Genomic DNA, 22,331 nt, shown 5'->3' on the forward strand with positions numbered 1-22,331 from the left:
GAGGTAGATCGCCAAACTCATCCAAAGGAGATGCATTCCCAAAGCAAAACTCACTTTGTGGTGAACTTGCCACAGCAGAACCGTAATGCAAGGGTCTGGTGCTTGTGTTTTATCAGCGCAGTCTATCGTTTGCAATTCCTTAACTGTGTTACATCAAACCAGAAATTTCTGTTCCTATTGCAGTCAAGTTTTCTGCCTGGCCTCATTCACTTCCTTTCATCTTTTCTGCCTGGGCATTTGTTCAATTTTAGCCTGGATTAGGCAGGCCAGCAACCCAGACCTAGCCATGGTTTCACAGCTACGGCTCATCGGTTTTTCAGCAAGAACTCTGGAGCACTTAATACAATGTAACATACGGACATGCACAACTCACCCGTCTGATCCTGGCCTGGAGGAGGTACTGTCTGACGAGGTAGAGGAGGTAGATCCCACGGAAGATGTCACCGAGGTCACCGAGAGCCTTCTCAAGGTGGAGGACATGATGTAGGGCAACACCACAGATCCCGACCTGCTTTGCTTTCTCTCTGTCAGTGAGGACGGCTGCAGGTGACATTTCAAGAGCAAAATCCAACATCAGCAAATGGCCAAAAGAGAGGGGCTCGCCTTTTTTCAGATGCGACACTTGGGGTTCTTCTACTGAATTGCCTGCTGTCCTTGACCCAGAATCTATTATCTTTGGTCTGGCTGACTGGTGGAGAGCTGGTCTTGCGGTAACAAGCCATTCGGATTGTCCCCTTTGCTAAGCAGGACTCACCTCAGTTTGCATTTGGATGGGTAACTACAAGTCAGCACTGTAAGATATCCCCTTAGGAGATGAGGCCATTGCTCAGTGGCTGAGCATCTGCTTGGGATGCAGAAGGTCCCAGGTTCAATCCCTGGCAGCATCTCCAGGTAGGGCTGGGACTGACTCCAGGCTGAAATGTCAGTTTGCTGCTGCCAGCCAGAGCAGACAATACTGAGCTAGATGGACCAATGGTCTGACTCAGTATAAGGCACTTTCCTATGAGAAACACATTCCACCAGTGGTCATTCAGCTGTCTGCCTGGAAGCCTTTCAGCTGCACTGGAAATACTACAATTTCCCGTGACTAAATAAAATCAGCATTCCACCACGTATTGCTGATTGGCAGTGAGATTTGCATTGCTAACCACGACTATTCTCTGAATGTGGCAGCAGGCCTGCAAGCGGTCCACACGGACAGGATACAACAATTTACCAGCGTTATCACACCATACAGCTTCTCCACTTTCTCCCGCAGCTCTCTGAAGCAAGAGGTCAGCCTGTCGTGAAGGGGCTTCAGCTGCTCCGTTAACTTCTCCCCATGGATCCGAATCCCTTCAGCCAACAGCGGCATCTGATTCAGAACAAAAAACAACGGCCATTTGGCAAGTATGAATTGGTGGCTATAGGCCACCTCCAGCCTGAGACGCCTCTAAATGCAGGGGAGCAACAGCAGGAGAGAGGACGTGCCCTCAACTCCTGCCTGTAGGCTTCCAGCGGCATCTGGTGGGCCACTATGTGAGACAGGATGCTGGACTAGACAGGCTTTCTTGGGCCTGAGCCAGCCGGCCTGGTCTTATGGGAAAGGACCACTCTCTGCGTCTGTCAGCACACAGCAATTTGGAAAACAAAATAAAACTTGACAAATCGAAACCCACATTCGGGGCAAAACATAAGCACTCTACCTCCCCACGCCCTTCTAACAGGTACCTGTAGAGCGATCAGTTGCTTGAGCAGGTCAATCTTGTCTTGATCTTCTGGATGCTCTTGAATATATTTCTCTGTGAAAAAGGCCTGAAGGGAGAAAATAAGACAAGGAGATCAGCTGAGACATGTGGCTGAATTTGTTCTTAGGGGTCTGGTTAAACTCTGAGAAAAACACACCAGTATAAGTGACCACTAGATAATGAAACAGGATGAAGCTTGTACATAGGAAGCTGCCTGATCCTGAGTCAGACCTTTGGTCCATCAAGCTCGGAATTGTCTACACTGACTGGTAGCAGCTCTCCAAGGCTTCAGCCAGGGGTCTCTCTTAGCCCTATCTTGGAGATGCTGCCAGGGAGGGAACTTGGAACCTTCTGCAGGCAAGCAGGCAGATGCTCTTCTTCATACAGTCCTTCCCCTAAGGAAAGTATCTTACAATGCTCACATGTAGCCAGCCCATCCAAATGCAGACCAAGGTGGATCCTGCTTAGCAAAGGGGACAATTCATGCTGGCCACCACAAGGCCATCTCCCTGCCCGCCTTGCATAACAGACTCATCTAATCCTTGCCTTGCATGGAACAGTTCTGATTCATAACCTTGCATTAACAGAAACAAAAAGGCACCATGATAGCACAGATGCTATCAGTAGTTCATGCCTAAAAAGAGGGGTTTAAATCCTCCTAGAAGGGAACTGAGCACTAGGAACATAGGAAGGTGCCTTATACTGAATCAGACCCTTGGTCCATCTAGCTCAGTATTGTCTACACTGACTGGCAGCAGCTCTCCAAGGTTTTAGGTAAGACCTTTCCCCAGCTCTTCCTGGAAATGCCAGGGACTGAACCTGGGACCTTGGTGGTAGCCCCGTGGCTTTGGAGAGCCCTCCCGGAAGTGCTCCACCAAACTCCCTCCCTCAGGATCTTGAAGAAACTGTTGGACCCATTGTTATAGAGAGGTGTTTTAACAGCTTAGCTACAGCATATCTGATGTGGTTTAACTGTAAAGTTTTAACTCATAATTTTAAATTTTGGTTTTAACAGATGCTGATTTTTAATTATTTTCTATTTCACTAGTTTAATATTATTTTTATAGTTCTATTTGTTTTACTGATTTTGTTAGTTCCCCCCAGCAGTATTGTACTAGAGTGGCGGGGTAGAAATATTCTAAATAAATAAATATCCTCAGATGGAACTCCAATTCGCCTATATACAAACAAGTAGTTCTGGTAAGAACTATTCCACCTACTTTCCTTTCACTTATCCATACGACGACTAATTTTGGTCCAAATTGGTGGCAGTTCACAAGTTAGCCCACTTGCACCTCAAATGTTCACGTGTCCACCATCTTGAATCGGGGTGGACGACATCATTACAAACTACACCGTTGAGGTGTCCCTATGTGTCACTCACTACAACTGAACCAAATTTGGTTCAAATCAGTTAGACGGTCCACAAATTAGCTCACTTGCACCTGAAATGTTTACATGTCCGCCATCTTAAATTGGGGTGCATGACATCATCTAAAGGCCAAGTTGACGACAGATCATCCTGGAGAGAATCCATCTATGTGGTCGCTAAGAGTCAACACCGACTTCACGACACTTAATCAATCAATCAATCAATCATGACATCATCACAAACTACGCCATTGAGGTGCCCCTACAACTGTACCCAGTTTGGTTCATCTTGGTCCAGGTATTGCAAAAGTTGATGGTAGGGGTGGACATAGACACAGACACAATGCCGGTTGATCTCATAAGCTTATTTTCTTATGAGCTTTTCTTATTTCATTTTTTGAAAGTAGGCAAAAAATGTATGCTCATCTTTACTATGTAAAAAAAAGCACTCTGTTTTGGGCACTGTTGTATGAGGGTCAACTTGTAGCATCAATTCTGAATGTGGAGGGGGTGGGGTGGAGAACATGAAAATACACAATCCAGTGGTGTGCATATATTCCCCCACACGCCAAAATCGCAAGTGGTGATTCTCTTTATTTAGCAGGGGAAGAGCAACAGGCCCTATCCATCCCCAGCACAGCATCCCTCCAGTGACTGCTGCTGGTGTCTATCTTTTTTCTTTTTTAGACTGTGAATCCTTTGGGGACAGGGAGCCATCTTATTTATTTTAATTTCTCCATGTAAACTGCTTTTTGTTGAAAAGCAGTATATAAATATTTGTTGTTTTGTTTCGGGCTCCGAGCTTTTTAGGGGACCCATTCGGAGCGTCACAATTTGTAATCTAGAAAAAACAAATTCCTATGAAAAGGAATGGATGATGAACGGGATTCCCAAAGTGAATTGCATTCATACGCATCCATTCAGCATCAATTTCGGAGTGAATGAATGAGACTGAGCCAAATGGGTCCCATTACAATTCTCCTCTCTACACACACAGCAGGCTTTTTGCAAGTGCTTAATAATGGGGAATCTGAGTAAGAGGTTAATTTCTCACGTCTGACATGAAAGAAAAGATGAGTGGTGATGATCCCGGCAGTCCACAAAAACCAAATGGGCTGCACCAACTGAGGTGCGAGAGGAAAATGTGAGCAAAAAAATCAAATAAAAAATTGACGACTTCCAGATGTGGACCAGGCATTTCAAAGTCTTAACTGCTTTTCCATTCTTGCAATGCTAACTTTAGCCTATAAAACAGAGAAGTGGCCGCCCCAAGGATTGCCTAGCTGATTTTTCCTCCCCTTTAAGCATTTTGTGGGCTGATTGTGTCAGGCAGGATTCAGATCCAAGGACATTTGTGCCACACTGGTGTGGCTAGAAACATTACAGTTATAAATAGGTTTTGTTGAGATGTAGCACTGAAGTAGTGTAGTTTAGTCTTTTGCAACCAAGCACAGGTCCATTTATTGTAACAGAGCAACTTGTCATTCACTGCAAAATGAGAAAAACTTTTACAATTTGCTTAACTAAATTAGTAAGGGCTAATTTGCCTACTTTCCTTTCACTAATTTTACAAGTGGACTAAATTTGGTTCAAATCTGTTAGTTAGCTCACCCGTAAACCTCAAACGTTTACGGGTCCGCCAGCTTGAATCGAGGTGGATGACATCATCACAAACTACACCATTGAGGCGTCCCTACAACTGTACCCAATTTGGTTCATATTGGTTCAGGTGTTGTGAAGTTGATGGGGACACACGGACACACACACAGAATGCTGGGTGATCTCATAAACCTACTGGAAAGTATGCTAAACAAGTATTACAAGTTGCTACAGAAATCATGAACCACGACAGCCAACATCTCTGTGTCAGTCCACAATCATCCATAACATTTTCTGTAGTCTTAGAACACAACAACAGTGCTTGAGAGAGAAATTGTGTTGTCCTAAACATGACATTCTTCATAGCATCTTTTAGCAAAAACAACAGCATCTTGGGGAGAATATTCCATCTCTGAAATAACGACGGATGGTTATCCTTAGCATATCCTTCGCACAACTCACATTCATATAGAAAATGGGCCAGATCTTCAGTGGTGTTCAGCCTATCAAGCAGAATCACTACTATGAGATCACTGTGGCCAGGGGCATGGGCACTAAACAAGAACATCTCCAAATTTAGTACAGGAGAACCGGGTTAATCGTGAACTCAGTATCCGCGGTTCCGCAAATCCATGATCGGGTAATTGACTCCTGACCTCGGTATACGCGGGTGGAGGGGGATGCTATCAGTAGTTCGTATCTAGGGTCATAGGAAGCTGCGTTATACTGAGTCAGACCATTGGTTCATCTAGCTCAGAACTGTCTACACTGACTGGCAGCAGCTCCCCAAGGTTACAGGCAGGAGTCTCTCCCAGCCCTACCTGGAGATGCTGCCAGGGATTGAACCTGGGACCTTCTGCATGCAGAGCAGATGCTTTACCACTGAGCTATGGCCTCATTCTCTAAGGGGAATATCTTACAGTGCTCACATGCAGTCACCCATCCAAATGCAAACCAAGGCAGACCCTGCTTAGGAAAGGGGACAATTCATACTCACAATTCAGAGGGACTCCATGTAACATAGTTTGTCCCTCTGGATACTGACCTTGATTCCACCCCCCAGATCTGCCTCATCTGCAGCATGATTTGAGGATAAATGAGAGAAATACACCCTAGTGGTCAATTGCTCAACAGTCAATTGCTGAAGACCACTCAGCAGCCAAATTTAGGACAAATGAAATGTGCAATACCCCAGTTGCTCATTCCATTAAAAAAAAAAAAACAGTTCTCCCCTGCGCCCCCGCCTTTTACAATAAGAGCTTCTTCTTATGGTCTGCAGCCCCAAAGAGAATGTGTATGATTCATGCTGGCAGTGATGCTATTTAGAGAGTTCTGTCCCATGACAATGCAGAAGATGAATATCTTTAGCTAGAGATGGTTCATAATGGAAATATAAACCACACAACTAATAAAATGCATGGAAAAGCAAAGCAAAGAGCCTCTGCCACTTTCATCGACAAATAGTTTGCACTGATGCAAACGACCCAAAGATCCTATTAAACCAGATGTTAACCATCAGTTTTAGGAATAAAATTACTGTTGTCCTTTTGACCTAGCAGAGTAACTAGACCAGACAGCATAGGCTGTACCACGAAGACAATGTTTCTAACACACACACACACACACACACACACACATATCCTAATCACCCACAATTTGTAACAGGGAGCTGACAGACAAATTAGAGACAGTTCCCCCATTGTCTTTAAAAGATAAGAGCTCTGAATTCCAGATTTTCTGTGCCACTTCACCTCTAAGTCAGGTTCACCTATGCTAAATATATCCCAGCATCACATCCAGCTTAGAGCTATTTTTTCTGCATGCAAATGGAAGTGCGACAACTCATGAATCTCAATTTTTAATTGAACAAAACCCAAGTTTCTAGTCCTTTACGACTGTGAAGAAAAACCTGGGTAGCCCTTGGTGAATCTCAGAAGCCAAATAATGATTATGAGCCTGCATCACCTTCCCAAGAGGAAAGACTAATATCTGCGGCTTTGGATTTTAGAACAAAAGATGACTTAGGCTGTAGTTCTCTACACACTTACTCGGGAGTAAGCCTCATTTTGCAGAGTGGGACTTTACTTCTACACAAATGTGCACCATACAGGACATTACAGGTTTATAAAACTATGCATGGAGGGAGAGAGAGAGAGAGCCCCCGCTCCGCCCAAATACTAGAAATTAGGGTCATCCACCAAGGCTGACTGGCAGTAGATTTGGGATAGATAATTTTTTTTTACTTCTGCACAACACATATTAATCTGTGAAACTCACTGCCACAACAGCCAATGGCCGAGATGGCTTTAAAAGGGAAGTAGATGCATCTTCCACGAATCTGCCTACAGGTGAAACTCGGAAAATTAGAATATCGTGCAAAAGTCCATTAATTTCAGTAATGCAAATTAAAAGGTGAAACTGATATATGAGACAGACGCATTACATGCAAAGCGAGATAGGTCAAGCCTTAATTTGTTTTAATTGTGATGATCATGGCGTACAGCTCATGAAAACCCCAAATCCACAATCTCAGAAAATTAGAATATTACATGGAACCAAGAAGACAAGGATTGAGCCCCTGGTGGCGCAGTGGTAAAACTGCCGCACTGTATCCAGAAGGTTACAAGTTCGATCCTGACCAGGGGCTCAAGGTTGACTCAGCCTTCCATCCTTCCGAGGTCGGTAAAATGAGTACCCAGAATGTTGGGGGCAATATGCTAAATCATTGTAAACCGCTTAGAGAGCTCCGGCTATAGAGCGGTATATAAATGTAAGTGCTATTGCTATTGCTAAGTGCTATTGAAGAATAGAACAATATCGGACCTCTGAAAAGTATACAGTGTACTGTGCTTGATTGGCCAGCAAACTCGCCTGACCTGACCCCATAGAGAATCTATGGGGCATTGCCAAGAGAAGGATGAGAGACATGAGACCAAACAATGCAGAATTGCTGAAGGCCGCTAATGAAGCATCCTGGTCTTCCATAATACCTCATCAGTGCCACAGGCTGATAGCATCCATGCCACGCCACATTGAGGCAGCAATTGCTGCAAAAGGGGCCCAAACCAAGTACTGAATACATATGCATGCTTATACTTTTCAGAGGTCCGATATTGTTCTATTCTTCAATCCTTGTCTTCTTGGTTCTATGTAATATTCTAATTTTCTGAGATTGTGGATTTGGGGTTTTCATGAGCTGTATGCCATGATCATCACAATTATAACAAATTAAGGCTTGACCTATCTCGCTTTGCATGTAATGCATCTGTCTCATATATCAGTTTCACCTTTTAATTTGCATTACTGAAATTAATGGACTTTTGCACGATATTCTAATTTTCCGAGTTTCACCTGTATTTAGGCATGATGGCTATGTGAAATCTTCAGGTTCAGAGACAGTATACCTCTGAATTTCAGCTACTGCAGGAGAAATCTATTGCCTTGATGCTTTGCTTGTGGGCTTCCCAGAGCCATCTGGTTGGCTACTGTGGCAAATAGGATGCTGGCCTAGACGGGCTGATGGTCTTCTCCTGTTTATACTCCTTAAGCTTTCTTTCCCCTGCTTTATTAATTAAATTTAATTAAACTCTAAAATTTGCTGACACTAGATGTGGCGATGGCCACCAATTTTGTCCGAGAGGGGATTAGACAAGCTTAGAGAGGATAGATCTATTATTGGCCACACGCCTTGGTGGTTATTTACTTCTGTCAGGATCAAAGGTGATATGCCCCTGAGTTCCAAGGGAGAGGTCAATTTCTCCTCACCCACTACTTGCCGGCTTCCCAAATGCACCTGCTTGGCTGCGGTGTAAGGCAGGATGCTGGACTGGATGGGCATTGGCCGGATCCCGCAAGGCTTTTCTTATGCTCTTATGAGAGCTGGTCTTGTAGCTGCAAGCATGACTTGTCCCCTTAGCTAAGCAGGGTCTGCCCAGGTTGCATATGAATGGGAGACAAGAAGTGTGAGCACTGCAGGATATTCCCCTCAGGGGATGAAGCCACTCTGGGAAGAGCAGAAGGTTCCAAGTTGCTTCCCTGGCAGCATCTCCAAGATAGGGCTGAGAGAGATTCCTGCCTGCAACCTTGGAGAAGCCACTGCCAGTCTGGGTAGACAATACTGAGCTAGATGGACCAAGGGTCTGATTCATTATATGGCAGCTTCCTATGTTCCTAATTGTCCCTAATGAATCTGGGTAGAGCAGGATCCTTATTTCCCTCCCTGCCTCTTTTTTGCCAACCCCAAGGCCACACTCCTTCCACAATGCCACCTGCATGGCTTCCTACAGAGAACAAGGGGGCGGCCGACCTTCTCGTAGTTGGTGTATCCGCCCATGACGGCTGGGTCCACAATGCCGTTCAACAGCATGGAGAGGGGGTGCACAGGCAGGGTCCGGTCCCAGGCGTGCTGCTGAACGCTGTTGCTGATCTTCTCGTTGGTCAGCTCCATGGTCTCGATGGCATTCTGCAAGGGACTAATTTCCTCCTGAAGAGCACAAGTATAGTCAGTCTTTGGCATTCACACAAACTCTTGCGTGCAGCGCCAATTTCAACCCATGCCGAACTTTCCAGGTCCATCATTACATTTAGGCATCAACCTTGTTTACCTCATCCATCCCTCAGCTGAGACACATTCATATCCACCTTACAGAGCAGAGAGGGCCAACCTGAAGCTCCCTAGCCATTGTTGGGACTACAACCCCCATCATCCCCTGCTGCTGGCTGGTCGTCCCTGTGCTCTAGTGTGACACAGACCTCAAGGGGAGACTCTACCACCTTGTTTGCATGAAGAGAAATATTTTTCTAAAACAGGGCTAAACCACTTTAGCCCTCCAGATATTTTTGGATTACAACACCCATCACCCCCAATCATAACGGCCAATAGTCAGGGATGATGGGAGCTGTAGTCCGACATCTGCAGGAAGGCCAAAGTTCTGCGGTCATGTTCTAAAACCATCCCAACATGCACATGGCAAACACGCTCACCCCACAAATGACTCACACACACCTCTTTGGCAAGGACAAGTTTTGCAATTTTCACAAAGGGGAGGGGGAAAAAGTCCTCTCCATGTGAACCTTAGGTGGTACAGCTTTTGCTTGAAGCCTGTATCGATGATACAGGACAATACAAGATGATACAGGATGATACAAGACAATATGTGTAAATTAGGCCTCAGGCACAAGGGAATCAGAAAACAACAATGCTGGAATCTGTTTCCCTCCACAATTCTCTTTCTTTCTTACATAAGAACATCAGAACAGCCCTGCTGGATCAGGCCCAAGGAGGCCCATCTAGTCCAGCATCCTGTTTCACACGGTGGCCCACCAGATGCCCCTGGGGAGCCCACAGGCAAAAGGTATGTGCATGCCCTCTCTCCTGCTGTTGCTCCCCTGGAACTGGTATTTGGAGGCATCCTGCTTCTGAGGCTGGAGGTGGCCTATAGCCCTCAGGCCAGTCAGTAGCCACTGAGAATTCAATAGGTTAATTATGCAGTGTGTGTAAAAGTACTGAAATACACACACACACACACACACACACACACACACACACACACACACCCTGACTCCAAAGGCTGTGTCTTCAAGGCTCTTTTGAAGGCTGGCAAAGATGTTAAACCACAAATGTCTATAGGGACATTCCTTTAAAAAACTTCCTGTTGGTCCTAAATTTCCTGGCAATCAGTTTCATGGGCTGACCCCTGGTTCTAGTGTTATGTGAGGGGGGGGAAATTCTCTCTATTCACTTTCTCCACACCATGACTGATTTTATAGACCTCTAGCGTGTTTCCCTTCAGTGGCTTTTTTTCTAAACTAAAAAGCCTTGCCTCGTAAGGAAGGTGCTCCAGGCCCCCGATCCCCTTGGTTGCCCTCTTCTGCACCTTTTCCAGTTCTTCACTCTTAAATAGCAGCTTCACACACACCTGTCTCATGAATAAGTTTTCCCCATCACTGCTTGTCATGTATGGGAGGGAAAAATCACTAGTTAAATTGATGTGTGCCAGGTAGAACATCCAAAAGGGTTCCTATCCTGGCAACCTTTACCAGGTTTACCTGCAGTTAAACGCACAGGTGCAGAATCTGTGGCAATCCCAGAAGAAATCTCCGTTTCCCTCACATCAGTGGCCACAACTAACTGTCTGGAGAGCAGAGAGTAAACTAACTAATGTAGTAGGGATAAGTCTGTCTTGGTTTGGGGTGAGCTAGGTTCGAATCTCAACTCAGCCGCCATATTATGCCCGTCACTGTGTCTCAGCCTGACCTACCTCACAGTACGGTCATGAACCTAAAATTGGGGAAAGGAAGGGAAAACCAGGGTGGGGAGCTTAAAATGTAAACAAAGCTGAAAAACACGCATCCATTGAAATGCTCACCGTTGTAACCTGTTTGACTTCGAACCATTTGAGGATTCCGGGGAAGGAATAGGCAGTGGTGTAAGTGGTTCTCTCGATCCACATCGTCTGGAAAGAAGAGCCAAAAACAAATGGAAGAGAAAAAGAAGAAGAGGAGGTGAGCAGAGAGACTAGGGGAGATTAGGACTCAAGCTCCTCTCTGGACCTCTTCAGTGTGCCGTTTCTTGGCCCAGTCAAGAAATAAAGGAGTTAGCTCATCCATGAGGAACGCTGGTTTCATGGTAGCGAGCAGGAATTGTCTGTCGCTTTTGCTAAGTGGGGTCTGCTTCAGTTTGCATTTGGAGTGGAGACTACATGTGAGTTCTGTTTGCTTAAGATATTCTCCTTAAGGGATGGGCATCTGCTTTCATGCGGAAGGTCCCAGGTTCACTCCCTGGCATCTCCCAGGTAGGGCAGGAAAAGACTCCTGCCTTGAAAGTTGGACAGCTGCTGCCAGTCAGTGTAGACAGTACTGAGCTAGATGGGCAAATGGTCTGACTCGGTATAAGACAGCTTTCTCTGCTCCTATCAAACCTTTAATATCTAAATTAAAGCAAAGAGGCACTTTTTAACATGTGATTCTCTTTTATTGAGCAGGGGGAGAGTAACTGGCCCTATCCACTCCCAGCACAGTACTGCCTGTGCATGGTGTCCACGTATTCATGTATCTGCAGCCGGGTAAAAGACACCTGACCTCAGCATATGTGTGGAAAAAAGAAAAAAAACCACGTTGACCTCACATGTCCATGGGTTGGGGTGGCCAGGGAGGTCATTTTCAGCCACCATTTTGTTCGTCGGAGCCACAAATTGGCTCCATTTAAGTTTTTAAAAGAAAGAAATCAGCAATTTCCAGCCAATTTGGGGGCATTCTGGGACACAGCAGGACTCGAGGGGAGCAGCAAAGAAGGGTAAGGAGATCCCCCTGCATCCCCCCCGTAAAATGGCTGATTTGGGGCCATTTTTGTCCAACTGAGAACCTAACCCCCATGATCCCATAGCCCTAATGCCTCAGTATTCACAGTTTCCACATCCGCGGCTGCAGCCAGGAATGGGACCCTCACAATGATCGAGGTCCACCTGTAACATTAATTTAAAAAAAAAAACAAATGAGAGGAAAGAAATAGAGTCAACAAAATTGATTCAAAAGAGGAGAAACTTACTGCAAATTCATTGTCGGGGTCCTTTTCTCCTTTCCGGAAAGGCCGGGAATACTGGAATTGTTGGACTTCGTTGGATCTGTAGAAGCTAAAGGAGCACAGAGTCAGTGGATTGGCACAGGCTGGCATATCAGCCCCTACCCAGCACCCCAAATCAAGGTCTGACCCCAATGCTACAACATCCCTCTTTTTCTCTAAAGCAGTGGCATATTTGAATTGCGACTGAGAGGGGGAAGGCAGAGGCCAACTAACAACTAGAAAACTTGATGGAAACTGCAGCTGCGTTACATTTCTGTAGCACCATAAACCTATCAGGAAGGATATTGGTGGGGCAGGCTAGGATAATCCAGAGCTGGAAGGTAGAGGATTTGAAAAGACCCTGGCTTTCTAGTCAGACTGGAGAAGGTAACAAGAAGAGAATCCAACAAGGGTCTGCATTGATGGGGACGTTTTGAGAGGAAATGTAGAGGAAGATCTGGTATTTCCTGTAGAAAACTGGGACACAGCAATTTGCTCATATTTATCCTGTTATCTGTGATTCTCCCTTTCTATTCCTCCATTAGACTGTAAGCTCCTTGGGCCAGAGACCCATGCAACTTTTAAAAATTATCACGTTACTCTCCAAAAGCACCATATACATTGAATAAACAAATGTACAAACTAATAAACAAACTAATGCTGCAATTGCTACCTAAGTGTTTTTGACTACTGGATCTGCTCCAGGATCTAACCCAGCAAAGTTGTCAATTCAGATAAGATCTTCAGATGTTATCTGAATTGGTCAACAGCAATGCTTATCAGGATAAGCCACAGCATGGTGCACTGGTTAGTGTGTTGGATTACGATGGGGAAGACCCAAGTTCAAATTTCCATTCAGCCATGAAACTCACTGAGGTCATCCACACAACCAAAAACTGTGTTCTACCTGGGTTTGGGAGCTGGCTGTGCTCCAAATTTTCATTTGTGTGGAAGCAAGGTAGGAGTAAAATACGGGTAGAAGTAATTGTGTGGAAGCAAGGTAGGAGGAAAAGCTACCCAGGTTTTCTTTCTACCTTGCTTCCACACAATCACTTCTATCCAGGTTTTTCTCCTACTTTGATTCTATGCAACAAAAAATTGGGAGCATACACAGCTCCCAAACCCAGGGAGATCCCAGTTTTTGATTGTGTGAATGACCTCACTGGGTGGCTCTGGGCTGGCCACTTCTCTCGCAGTCTCCCCCACTTCACAGGGTTGTTGTAAGGAGAAACATAACCATGTACTTTGCTCTGGGTTCCTTGGAGGAAGAGCAGGGTATAAATGAAAATATTTAATTATTGCAAAAATGCAGGGTATGCACCCTTGAGAGCACTACAGAGCAAAACCATCTTCTAAAAAAACCCCAAACCCTGATTACAAGCTCAGCACCACATGGATTCCGTACAAACAGGCTGAAGTTCCTGCTAATAGCTGGTATAAGGACTTCGCTCCAGAACCTGAAGGAGGCTTGATCAGAAGGGAGAAAGGAATTACTTTAGAATCTGCTCCGGAACTGGTTTGTCTTTAAAGTTTGGTGGGAGGTTCATGACGGGTTTCACGATAAAGCATTGTACATCTGAGTGACATGTGTCAAGGATCGGAAATAAGATAGATAGATAGATAGATAGATAGATAGATAGATAGATAGATAGATAGATAGATAGATTTATTTAAATGTATTTAACATATTTCTACACTGCCCAAAACTTGCATCTCTGGGCGGTTTATGATTAAAATAATTTAAATATTAAAACCATAAACATTAAAATCATTTAAAACCCAACATTAAAAGTATTAAAACTATGAATCTAATTAAAAGCCTGGGTGAACAAATATGTCTTCAGTGCCTTTTTAAAAGTTGCCAGAGATGGGGAGGCTCTTATCTCAACAGGGAGGGTATTCCAGAGCCCAGGGGCAGCAATGGAGAAGCCCCATGCCCAAGTAGCCACCAAACGAGCCAGCTGCAACTGTAGACATACCTCTCCAGAGGATTTCAATGGGTGATGGGGCTCATGGCATACTCTTTAAAACCCAGGCCTAAGCTGTTTAGGGCTTTATAGGTATTCTGTCCAGAAATGTTATCGGCAGCCAGTGTAGTTCTTTCAACACAGGAGTGATGTGGTCTCTCTGAGATGACCCAGAGACCAATCTGGCTGCCACATTTCTGGACCAACTGCAGTTTCCGGACTATGTACAAAGGCAGCCTACATAGAGTGCACTGCAGAAGTCCAGTTAGCAACTTATGTACCACCGTTCTGAGATTGTTCATTTCAGGAAATGGACGCAGTTGGTGTATCAGCTGAAGCTGGCAGAAAGCACTTCTGGCCACCGCCTCAACCTGGGACACCGGGGAAAGGTTCGGATCCAGAAGCACCCCCAGACTGCGTACCTGTTCCTTCCAGGGGAGCATGACCTCATCCAGAACTGGCAGATCAAAATCACCTCCCAAGTTCTGACCCTGAACAGTAAGTACCTCTGTCTTATCTGGATTCAGCTTCAGTTTGTTATCCCTCATCCAGCTTATTACTGCCTCCAGGCAGGCATTTAGGGTGGTTATGCCTTCTCCCAGCAATGTTGACATGGAGAAATAGATTTGGGTGTCATCAGCATACTGATAACACCCTGCACCAAATCTCCTGATGATATCTCACAGTGGTTTCATGTAGATGCTAAACAGAATCGGAGACAATATGGAGCCCTGAGGGACATGATAGGCAAGTTCAAGTTTTGAAGAACAACAGTCTCCAAGAGTCACCATCTAGAATCTGCCTGTGAGGTAAGAGCGGAACCACTGCAAGGCAGTGCCTCCCACCCCAAATCCCCTCAGACATTACAGAAGGATACTATGGAACTGCAGGTTCATCTGCAGTTGCCACCGGCTCGTCTGGTGACTACTCAGGGATGGGCCTTCTCCATTGCTGCCCCAAGGCTTTGGAACACACTTCCTGCTGAAATAAGAGCCTCCCCATCTCTTACAACTTTTAAAAAGGCAGTCAAGACGCATTTGTTCACCCAGGCTTTTAATCAGATATTGTTTTAATTATGTTTTAACTCTGTTTTAATAGTTTTAATGTTTTAAACTTTAATTGTTGAAATGTTTTAATCTTTGTAAGGGTTGTTTTTATTGTTTTGTTGTGAACTACCCAGAGAACTTGTGTTTTGGGCGGTTTAAAAATGTGTTAAAAAAATAATAAAATCAAAGGACGCAGAGAGATCCAAAAGGACCAACAGAGTCACACACCCTCTGTCAATTCCCAGTTGGAGGTCATCCATCAGGTTGACCAAGGCAGTCTCTGCCCCATAGCCCACCTGAAAGCCAGTTTGAAATGGGTCTAGATAATCAGTTTCCCCCAAGACCACTTGGAGCTGGGAGGCCACCACCTTCTCAATCACCGTGCCCAACTCTGGAAGGTTGGAGACAGGCTTGTAGTTGCTTAACTCTGAGGGATCCAAGGCAGGTTCTTCAGAAGCAGTCTAATAAATGCCTCCTTGAGACAAGAAGGCATCCTGCCCTCTCTCAGAGAAGCATTTAAAAACTTTACCAGGCCCTCAATAACAGCCTCCCTACCCGATAGTATAAGCCATATTGGGCAAGGATCAAGAAGGAAGGAGGTAAGCCACACCATTCTGAGCAACTTGTCCATATCTTCAGGAGCCACAAGCTAAAACTGATCCAGGGTCATCACATAAGAGGAGCTACTGGACAACCTCCGCATCAGACATTGTAACAATTGTGGAGTTTAAATCTAAGTCGGCCCAAATACAAGAGATTTTGTCCACAAAAAATTAATTTAAAACGTTGCAGGGAGTGACCGATGGTTCCAAGTACTAATTCAAGGGGGAAGGGGCATGCACTAGCCCCCTCACAACCCTGAACAACTCTGTCGGACATAAACTTGCGGACATGATATGGGCAGAAAAGAATTGCTTCTTTGCCACACATATCGCCTGAGTATAGATCTTCAAATATGCTCTATGTAATAATCTGTCGGATTTGAGTTGAGTCTTCCTCCACTTGCACTCTAGTTGTCTACCTCACAGCTTCAGCCCCTCCCACATAGTTCTTCCGTATACCAAGGGGCCAATTTTGAAGCGGGTCGGAGAGGACGCTTAGGAGTGATCATGTCCACTGCCCTGACGAGCTGCCTGTTCCAATTCTCCACTGTCAACAGGGTCACTGGCAGGGCCAATACTAAATCCCTCCAAGGCTTCTCGGAATTCTACTGGATCCAATAACCTTTTCAGGAGGACCACTGTAATGGATCCCTCGCCCCTGCGGAGGTGGGATGTGATCAGGAGTCCAACTTTAACCAGATGGTGGTCCTTCCATGACAATAGGGAAACCACAGGAGTCCCCACCCACGGAACAGCACCCTGTTCAGAGTGAAAGACCAGATCAAGCATGTGACCAGCAATGTGCGTCGGTCCTGAGACCACTTGGGATAGGCCCATAGTCGTCATGGTTGCTATGAACTTCTGAGATGCCCCAAACAAAATGGTCCCCAAGTGAACATTGAAGGCTCCCAGCACCACAAGCCTGGGAGACTCCGATGCCAAGGATGATCTGTCTTCCACTTGGCCTTGAAGGTCTCTCAGTGGTGCATTCATGGCTGTCGTAATCGAGTCCATCCACCTTGCTGCTGGTCATCCTTTTCTTCTCTTTCCTTCCACTTTCCCCAGCATTATGAACTTCTCAAGGGAGCTGGGTTTTCGCATTATGTGATCAGGCCCATAGCCAGCCTAAAAGTTTAGGGTGGGGCACCAAAAAAGTAGGGGGCAACTTATTTGGATCTCCATCTGTCCTAAGTACAAGCAAGCATGAATTGTCTCCTTTGCTAAGCACGACCCACCCTGGTTGGCATTTGAATGGGAGACACGTGTGAGCACTTTAAGATCTTCCCCTTAGGGGCTAGGGCCGCTCTGGGAAGAGCACCTGCATACTTGCATGCAGAAGGTTCCAAGTTCTCTTCCTGGCAACATCTCCAAGATAGGGCTGAGAGAGACTCCTGCCTGCAACCTTGGAGAAGCCGCTGCCAGTCTGGGTAGGCAATACTAAGCTAAATGAACCAATGGTCTGACTCAGTATATGGCAGTTTCCTACATAACATCCAGTTATTTAAAAACTGTTTGTATAAAATTTAGGGGGGCTGATTAAAAATTAGTGGGGGCAGGCCCACCCTAGGTCCCCCGGCTACAGGTCTGTATAGGATTGCAGCTCCCCACCCCACGCAAAAAAAAGTCCTGCAGAAGCCCTTGGTGGCATTTCTGCAAGCGATAAAGAGTGTATGTGGACATTTTGCCATCAAATGATCACAGAAAGCTGCATTATTTCATCAGAGACAACAGGCTAAAAGCTTAAGAGACTTCTGAGTGAGCCCATTCCTGTTGAAAGCAAAACGGCAGGAGTTGACTCAAAAAAGAAGAAAAAAGAAAAAAGGATACACTGCTTCAGAGAAGCTTTGATCTCCTCTCCTGGGGGAGTGGTGCTGCTCAGCTTCTCGGCATTTGGAAACTGGGTTAGCAATTTCAGGTTGAAGTCTTCCCTCCTTTCGTACTCCTTGCCGCGATAGATGAAGATCTTGTTCTGCCGCAAGAAATGGACATTAGAAATTCAGGGTGTATTATAGGGCTTCCCAAGCTCTGATCTCCAGACGTCGTGGGTCTCCCACGCTACTAATGAGGCTTGAACTTGTTTGTGTGTACAGGCAAACCTCATGACTTGTGGGGGTTCCGTTCCTCACCTACTATTGCGAGTAACAAAACTGTGAGTAATGAGGCATTATGCCTATGGAAAATGGGGTGTTTGTGTGTGTGGGGGGGGTTAGCAATAACACAGCTAAAAAGGCAATAATAATTGAAAGTGTTTACTGTACTGTACTCCACGGGGTCTACATGTATGTGCCCAAGAATGCCCCCAAACCTGCAAAGTGCCCCCCCCAAAACTGCAAAAACCAAAGAAAAATGTTTTTTTTTAAAAGGAGCCACAAAATGGCTCTTCCTGACAAAATGGCGCCCAGAAGTGACCTCTGCGGTCACTTCTGGCCCTCTAGGAACAGCAGATATGTGGGTTTTAACCCTTTCATATCCATGGATAATGAAATCAGGTGTCAATTAGACACCCGTGAATAGGCCGAAGAACTGTTTTGATTGAAACATCATGACTGCATTAGAACAGGGGTTCAACCTTGGAGTACAACTCCCATCATCCCCAGTCAAATATCAAAAGACTTTTACATTAGTTTGCTGTGAAATGTCTACTTTGGCCCTAAAGTTACTGTTCAAACATCATGAAATGTCAATCACACATCATGAAACATCTTGATCAACATTTTGAGCAAATGAAAACATGACTATTTCCAATCCCAGTGAGGAAAGAATTGGTGTGTCTGTGCAGCCTGCATGGACGCAGATCTCAAAGGGCAATTTTTTTCTTGTTGCCAGGCCCACCTCCCCAATTAAAGGAGAAGGCTTCATTTTGGTCTTCAAGGCTCGCAGCTGCTACTATAGATGTTCTATATATCTTAGGATTGTTAGTGTCATCCTCCGCCACCCACAGAATTCTTACCCGGAGAAAGGAGGGGAAACCATGGCCAAAGTAACCAACAGCAAAATATTCTGGTTGTGGCCTCATCGCCTTCATGATATTCTCATAGAACGTAGATCGTTTTTTCTGTGTACACACAAAAAGGAGGAGGAGAAGGCGGCAGATATGTTTAATTTCAGCTGAGAGAGGAAATACGTGGAACTGAATTTGGAGCTTAAAATGCTGCAAAATACGCAATAGGACTAAACCTCCAATCCAGCATAGGCTACACTACTTTGGTCCTCCTGTAGATGCTGAATTACAACTCCCATAATCCGTGACTATTGGCTGCTGTGGCTGGGGTTAAGAACAGAAGAACAGCTCTGCTGGATCAGGCCCAAGGCCTTTCCAGTCAAGCATCCTGTTTCATATATTGGCTAGGGATGTGCAAATCGATTGGAATTCGGATCCATTTATCTTGAATCTGGGTGATTCAAGAGATTCAAATTCGAATCTCCACTTAAAAGGGTAATCTGATTCGCATCAAATTTTCAAAATTTGATTTGAGAGCTGTTTTTTTTCATCTTCTTTAAACCATTCATGCCCCTGATTGGTTAAAAATGGTGCCAAAACAGGTTTGAATCAATTCAAATTTGAATCAAATCTTTGGACCAGATTTGAATTTGATTCGAATTCGAATGAATTTTCAGGATTTGATTGAGATTCGAAACGAATCAAAAAATTCATTCCATGCACATCTCTAATATTGACCTACCAGATGCCTCTGGGAAGCTTACAAGCAGGATAGGATGAAGGCATACCCTCTCTGTGGCTGCCCTGCAACTGGTACTGAGAGGCATCCTGCCTCTGAGTCTGGAGGCAGCCTATAGCCATCAAGACCAATCACCATTGATAGCTCTATCCTCCGTGAATCTGTCCAAGCCCCTTTTAATGCAATCCAAGCTGGGAGCCATCACCACATCCAGTGGCAGAGAATTCCAAAGATTAATTATGCACTGTGTGAAAAAGTACTTCCTTTGAGCGGTCCTCAATTTCATGGGATGACCCATGAAAAGAAAAGAGTAACCCCCTTTTCAGCCCAGAAGTATATGCTTATGAGTCTCCCGGGCAATTCCAGGCCTTCCTCAGGTCCCCAATGGCATTATCAGAGACCAAGCAGAAGGCCACATTTGACAATGGAGGGTAAGAGAATACTTGGCAGCACTGTCTTTTTCCTCTGCTGAATCTAAAAAACAAAAGGGCTGAACAAGTCTCTGAATGACTCAGGTGACCTGAGAAGCCCTTACATGGAAAAGAACTAGGTGTGGTATGCATCTCCTACGAAGCCAGATGGAGCTGCTCTGGGAAGAGAGCATCTGTATGTTCATACGCAGAAGGTTCCAAGTCCCCTCCCTGGCAGCATCTCCAAAATAGGGCTGAGAGAGACTCCTGCCTGCAGACTTGGAGAAGCCGCTGCCAGTCTGGCTAGACAATACTGAGCTAGATGGACCAATGGTCTGACTCAGTATATGGCAGCTGTCTATGCTCCCAACCCATCCATGTCTCTGGCTTTTTGCTCCCTGTGTCAATTAACCCTCCGCCTGTCTCAGAAACCATCCCCACATAGTACTGTCACATTCAGCAGCTAGTTTAACACCAAGGAGACCTGCTAGGAGTTGCATCTTTAAAAACTCTATGGTTATTCCATTCATTTCAATGAGCGCTATTGAATGCCTTGCTTTCCTGCTATCATATGCAAGCGGGTTTCGTCTACTGAAACTTCCCAAGTTAACCATTTGGTTTGCTAGCACTACAATTTGATTCCTATTTTACTGGCTCCCCAAATAGGATATGGACGGATTCCCAGGTCTCACGAGACTGGTGAGGCCTGGGAGGAACCAGGAAGCCCTGGCCGGTTAGCGATAAGGGCTAGTTCTCGGAGGAAGATCTTCCTCGTGCTAGCTCTGCCCTGCCTCCGGCACTCCCCCAGTCCGCAGGGATGTTGAGTTCAACCCCTGCTGTGGGGAGAGAGGGTAGAGATCGAGAAGCAGGCGGGTGGTGACTAGCCCTCTGGCAGCCCCCACTTGACAGGGGATGTTGCCTTAGTGCGTCCTGGCAGAGAGAAAGGCCTGCGCTGGATGTCGCCTTTGTGGGCGGGGGGGAGGCCAGTGCTCCTTTGCTCCTTTCTCCCCTCTTGCTCACCAGCAAAAAACACAGGTGCGCAAACCCTGTACGCCCTGTTAACCAGGCCTGTCCTCTATTTTAGAAGATATGGGAAACAAGAAGTAATGGAACTGTGAATAAGGAGGTTCTCCTGTACTTCGATTGTCATTCAGTAAAGGTTTTGTATTTCCCATCAAAAGCTTATGGTTTCGCCTTTGTATTGTTCTCATGTCCGCACCCAGCTTAGCCCTCGCTGCAAAAGTTCCCGCAGCGTCCATGTGTCTTGCCTGACGTGTTGTAACCACCTCTGGTTCTGGTATTGTGAGAGAGGGAGAACATTTCTCTCTCTCTCCACATCATGCCTAATTTTATAGACCTCTTCCACATCTCCCTTTAGACACCTTCTTTCTAAACTCAAGCCCCCCAGATGCCATAACCCCTTATATGGAAGATGCTCTAGGCTCCTGATCATCTTGGTTGCCCTCTTCTGCCCCCTTTCCAGTTCCAGTTCTACAATGCCCCTTTTGAAATATGGGAAGATGGGAGATGTAGTCCAAATGCAGCAGGAGGGCTGTAGTTGTATAGCCCTGCATTAAAGAATGCAATACAGGCCTACACAATAATTTTTGCGAGGCCAATTGCGCAGGCGGAGTGGCCTACAAAATGACCGATGTGCCAGAAGGGGAAGGCCCGAATGGGGCCGGTATAGGCATGAAGGGAGGCCGGTGGGGGTAGGGGGAACCTCTGTGGACCACCTCCCTCCACCGCCTCAAACAACTCCCCCAAAGGGGGTACATAAAATAATAATAATAATATTTTTTAAAGTCCGTGAACCCCCTAAACAGTCGGTGGGTGTTCAGTCCGGGGTTGGACTGAACAGGGGATGGTACGGTTCGACCCCAAATGGTTGAACTGAACCAGTTCAATGTCAAACATGTTTGAGTTACAGAACTTACCAAAAGATTGCCAAGGCCTTCATAATCGAAAACTTTGTTCTCATACATGTCAGCCAGTTCCTTGCTTAGCAGGATTGCCTTCTCCCACATCTCCAGGAACATAAAAGAAAGCAAAACAAAACAAATACATTGATCAACAGATCTACCTACCTACTAGTAGGTAAAATCTAGGGGTGTGCACAAACCAGAACTTATGGTTCAGTTCAAATTCTAACCAAACCGCATGCCACCGAACAGGTTCAGTCGAACCAACCGGCCAGTTCACTGGTTTGTCAGTTCGGCTGTACTTGTAAAGGGGGATCCGGGGCGGGGCGGGGGAATCTACTAGGCAGCAAGAAAAGTAATGTATAGTTGTTACCAGCTGGCTGAAGCCACAACTGCCTCGCCGCCGTGCAGGCAGCTTAGTAAGCATGGATCACCATGTGCTTGGG

The 22,331-nt window shown here is 45.6% G+C and overlaps 1 protein-coding gene across 1 annotated transcript in view; it reads right to left on the reverse strand.

Moving 5' to 3' along the window:
- The window catches only part of DOCK5 (dedicator of cytokinesis 5), a 165,507-nt gene that overhangs the window by 9,762 nt on the left and 133,414 nt on the right, over nucleotides 1-22,331 (reverse strand). The window contains exons 39-48 of the mRNA XM_053269060.1: nucleotides 21,901-21,990; nucleotides 18,824-18,928; nucleotides 17,701-17,842; nucleotides 13,753-13,834; nucleotides 12,244-12,328; nucleotides 11,066-11,152; nucleotides 9,004-9,180; nucleotides 1,711-1,794; nucleotides 1,217-1,354; nucleotides 374-540 (exon numbers count right to left, since the gene is read on the reverse strand). Coding sequence (XP_053125035.1) covers nucleotides 374-540; nucleotides 1,217-1,354; nucleotides 1,711-1,794; nucleotides 9,004-9,180; nucleotides 11,066-11,152; nucleotides 12,244-12,328; nucleotides 13,753-13,834; nucleotides 17,701-17,842; nucleotides 18,824-18,928; nucleotides 21,901-21,990 — 1,157 coding nt within the window. The remainder of the gene's footprint in view (nucleotides 1-373; nucleotides 541-1,216; nucleotides 1,355-1,710; nucleotides 1,795-9,003; nucleotides 9,181-11,065; nucleotides 11,153-12,243; nucleotides 12,329-13,752; nucleotides 13,835-17,700; nucleotides 17,843-18,823; nucleotides 18,929-21,900; nucleotides 21,991-22,331) is intronic.

Source organism: Hemicordylus capensis, chromosome 8 (genome assembly GCF_027244095.1).
Source record: "Hemicordylus capensis ecotype Gifberg chromosome 8, rHemCap1.1.pri, whole genome shotgun sequence".
NCBI classification, from domain to species: Eukaryota; Metazoa; Chordata; class Lepidosauria; order Squamata; family Cordylidae; genus Hemicordylus; species Hemicordylus capensis.